Source organism: Onychostruthus taczanowskii, unplaced genomic scaffold, assembly GCF_017590055.1.
Source record: "Onychostruthus taczanowskii isolate IOZ18803 unplaced genomic scaffold, ASM1759005v1 scaffold114, whole genome shotgun sequence".
NCBI lineage: Eukaryota > Metazoa > Chordata > Aves > Passeriformes > Passeridae > Onychostruthus > Onychostruthus taczanowskii.
Window position 1 is genome coordinate 402424 of NW_024498074.1, and position 4215 is coordinate 406638.

Consider the following 4215-nt stretch of genomic DNA (forward strand, 5'->3'; position numbering starts at 1 on the left):
TTACCTGTAGTGTCCACTTCAATTTGTTAGAAAAGCCAAGTGCTAAGAATGCAGCTGAGGTTTTTCTACTGGATACAAATCAACATCCCAACTCGCCAGTGCACTTGTTCTTGGCCTAAGTCTATCTCCCTCCTCACGCTGCCCACAGGAGTTCCTTGAGCTGTTTTGTGGCCAGGTCTGCAGGAGCAGGCAAACCAACCCACCCTCATCAAACAGCTGGATTCCAATCCCAGTAAGAACATGGCCAACACTTGTTCTTCCCAGCAGCTCTAGCACTGTCCCAACCACCTGGATGCCCATTAACCCACCAGACGCAGGAGGTCAGCTCTGAAGTTCATCTTCCAGTCTTTCACCAGAGTCATTCTATTTCACACATCCTGCTCCACCACACAGAGCAGGAAGGAATTAGCAGAGGCATTTAGTGATGTGCTTTTTCAAGTACTTCTTCCAAACCGAAGTTTTAATTTGTATACTTGCAGATCTACAAAACTCTGCACTCCCAGACCCAGCTCACTCAAGGGAAGGGCTGTTTGCAGGCTTGGTCTCGCAGAGCTTGGTTCAGCATTATGGAAAGAGGAGCTTGCTCAAGTGGCAGCATGTATTTGTACCCAAAAATACAAAAGGCAGAGAAGCAGGGCAGCTTTCTGCTTCTATCATATAAAGATAACAACTAGCTGGAGGTATTCTACTTCATCTGGCTGTACCAACTAGCTGAAGCTGGAGGTATTCTACTTCATCTGGCTTACTAGAAGGCCACAACTTAAAGTAAATTCAAGGTGAAAAGCTTAGTCTTAAAAAAGATTTACAAGTTTAAGCCAAGAATTTGCTAACAATACTGTGGTGTTGTTCATCACTATGCCACCTGTTCCAGCCCAATCCCTATTCCCTGGCCAGCATTCCAGGTTTTTTTAAAGCCTGCTCCCACCCTGACAAAGTAATTCATTAAGCCGAGACAGTCCTTTGTGACCTTTGCTCTCCCCTCAGCAGGAGTGGAGCTGCCTGCCAAGCCTTTCATTTGAGCCGAGGTGATTGCTGGACAGTGGGGGGTAGAGAATGAACTATTTTGGGGTTCAACCTTTTGTTACTCCAAGAGGGAGGGCCGCTTCTCAGCACTTCCTTAGCACTAAGATTTCAGGTCAAGTGGCCCACTTGGATCAAAGTTAGCAAAATGAGTGAGGTCACTGGTCAACTGATAACGAACTGTCAATCTGAAAATGTTTATTGTTTCCTTAATACATTACATAAATTAAAACACTTAAGTTCCTGTTACAGTGCTGGTAACCACACCTCCCAGTACGCTTCCCAAGCCCAAGATGCATCCCATAGCCCCACTCAAAGCAGCACTAACTCAAGTCCAGGGTCCAGATCCACCTGGACAGGCAGGTGCTTGGAATGCTGCTCATGCCTTCTTAGCCTACCTTGTGTCTCTTCAGCACGCGCTCAAAGCTGATTTTTCAGGTTGCCAAAAGATTTCCTAAAGAGATCTGCTGCTTACGTGGCTCGATATGGGATTTCCAGAGCTCTGCACTCCAGAGGGTCTCCTAGAGAAGAAGGGGAGCCCCCCCTAAGGTTTAGGGGCTCGGAGGTTCACCTAGGCAGGCCTGCCATTAGCTCAGCAGCTTCCACCTTCCCGTTAATGGTACCCCCACCACTGATGAACAATCTGATCTTCGTGTTCAGTCACTAGGGTCCTGTTAGCGCATTCTTCCCAGCGTCTGACCTTGCCATTCTCCACCAAGATAAATTTCCATTCCACTCTGGTGTCCACGGGCAGACTGATGGTTTTGGACCAGAAGCCGTCCTTGTCGCGCCTGAGGGGGACGTAGCTGTGCCACTGGCCCAGGCACTCGTGGTCCCCGGTGACACCGACGAGCTGTGCCTCGGAGTGGGTGATGTAGTGCACGCGGAAAGCCACGTGGATGTTCTGGAACATGGGGGGCACGGCTGCAACTCGCTTTGCTTTCGAGTCACCGTCGCAGCAGTCTCCTGCTTCCCATTCCTTGCCGTCTGAGTCTTCCATGCTGCCATCCTTCCCTTCCACCAGGAGCTCAGAAACAACTTCCCACTCTTCATGGTCCAAGTCCCTCCTCTCAGCTGGCTGCTCCTCGCTTCTGTCCTTACACTCACCGTCAGAGGCCAAGTTCATCACGCACCATCTGTCACTTGCCTGTCCCACCTGGGCTTCCAGCTCTCCTGCCTGGCTGCCGGCCATATCAGCTGGATGTTCCCCGGGGTCCGTGACACGGCGCTTCGGGATCAGCTGCTCCAGCTCCACAGCTTCGCTCGGGCCATGGTTAAGCTCTTCCCTTGAAACATCCCCTCCAGGATTCGAAGGGCCGGACGGGGCGGCAGCCGCCGGCTCCCCGCCCGCCGCAGCATCCTCTGCAAGCGACATCGAGGGAGAACGGGTTAAGAGCACCGGCAAACCCAAGTCCTCGCGGGCTGGGGCAGCCCGGCACACCCCGGCACCTCCTCCCCACCCCGCTACCTGTGGTCACCGCGCCCGCCCGCCGGGGCCCCTCTCTGCCGGCCGCCGCCTCCTCGCCTCGCCCGTCGCCGTCGCCGTACCAGAACCAGGCGACGATGGCGGCCAGCAGCCCCACGAGCAGCGCCGGCCAGAGCCCCGCGCCCAGCCAGCCCCAGCCGCGGGGCTCGGCGGGCAGCACGGGCGGGCCGCGGGCCATGGCCGGGCGCTGCCGCAGCGGGACCCGGCCGGGGCCGCCCCCCCGGAGCCGCTTTAAGCCGGGATCCGCATCCGGGGAGGAGCCGGGCGGGGCTGGGCCGCGGGGCGGTGGGAAGGCGTAACTCCCAAAGTCAGAGCGGAGAAAGTTTCTGCTCTTCGTGCACCTACGCCCGTTCTCTGCCTTCTTTCACAATTAACAGGCTTCTCTGTGGAGGGCATCTAAGCCCAAGCCTCCCTGTCAGGGCAGAGTTTAATTCTAGCAGTGCTGGTGGGCTCCTACAGGGGTGTGCTGAGTGGGACTGATTTGCTGGTAATATTAATGCTCGTGCTGGTGACAACCCTGCCCTGCTCCGGGATCTTTGAGAAGTGAGATGAATTCACTACAGATTTTGTAACCTCTTCATCATACTCTTAATGACTGCATGTGGATTCCTTAACATTGCCCTGCTCTCGTGCCTTCTGTATTATGCTCGGGAAGCTTTTTGCATTATCGGGAGCTCAGAGTCCATTAGTGCAGAGGATATTTGATGTTTACTTAAATTTACCTTCATTTTACTACTCTTGGAAGTGATGATGTCAAACCTCATCTCAGAATTGAGAGGTTGTACGGATAAATCTACTAGAAACCTGATAAATTTAGTAAATGCACCTTGGAGTTTGTATTTTGAATTGGCAGTTCTGGAGTGGCAAACTGTGAAAATGTTTATAACACCAAAGATTTAACAGCAGGGAAGGAGTGAGGGGAGGCAGTTCCACTCAGTTCTGTTTGCTGCCTCTTTAAAATCCCTTCGCTTTATCTGACCAAAGGTGTGGTCATGACTGGCTCTCTAAAACCCATTGATGAGCTTTTGCCACTATCTCATTAGACAAGAGAATGGCTAAGTGGATGTCCCAGTAAGTCTATTTCCAGTGGGTGAACTTGTTAATCTTTCAGTGTCAGTTCGAGCAGCGCTCCCTCAGCTTAAGGGGACAGTAAATGTCAATCGAATTTATAGAAGCACAAGTGTGCAGCCTCCGTGGCTGACGTGGAGGAGGGTGGCTGTGCAGAGACACAGAATTCATGATCTAAATATCTTCCCTTTCTTTGCTTACCACAGTAGCTGAGGAACCGTCTCCTCCAGCAAAGTGCTGAGCTGGTGCTTAAGTCAAAATATCTATTTTGGTCCTGGGCCGTCCTGGCATGGGCTGAAAGTGCGCTGCTCACATCTCCTGCTCGGTGACACGGGGGAAGGAAAGAGCTGTGCAGCCAGGACGTGCCTGGGCACTTTGTCAGTAACTGAGGGCTTGGGTGCATTCTCTTTTACCACTGTTGGTGCTTCAAGGTGCTGCTCAGGCTTGGTGCTGAGAACAAACCCTTGGCTGTAATGGGCTGTGCTAACTACTGAAACTTTGCAGAGTAGGTGATATTTTTGCTGTTCACTTACATTCCTTTTTTTCCCCTAGCCTTCAAAACAGCCAGTTCCCTGCTCTGTGTCTGTGCACCACCTTGCTGAGCTGGGGTTGCCAGTCTGGGCACCTAGAGGCTGCTGTTC

At 52.6% G+C, this 4215-nt stretch overlaps 1 protein-coding gene across 1 annotated transcript; it reads right to left on the reverse strand.

The window, feature by feature from the left end:
* Positions 1-1201: 1201 nt before the first annotated feature.
* STBD1 (starch binding domain 1) lies at positions 1202-2720 on the reverse strand. Its single transcript, XM_041427451.1, has 2 exons — positions 2489-2720; positions 1202-2382 (listed from the first exon to the last, which is right to left on the reverse strand). Exons 1-2 carry the CDS (start codon positions 2682-2684, stop codon positions 1634-1636), a joined length of 945 nt encoding a protein of 314 aa, XP_041283385.1. The 5' UTR covers positions 2685-2720; the 3' UTR covers positions 1202-1633.
* Positions 2721-4215: the final 1495 nt, after the last annotated feature.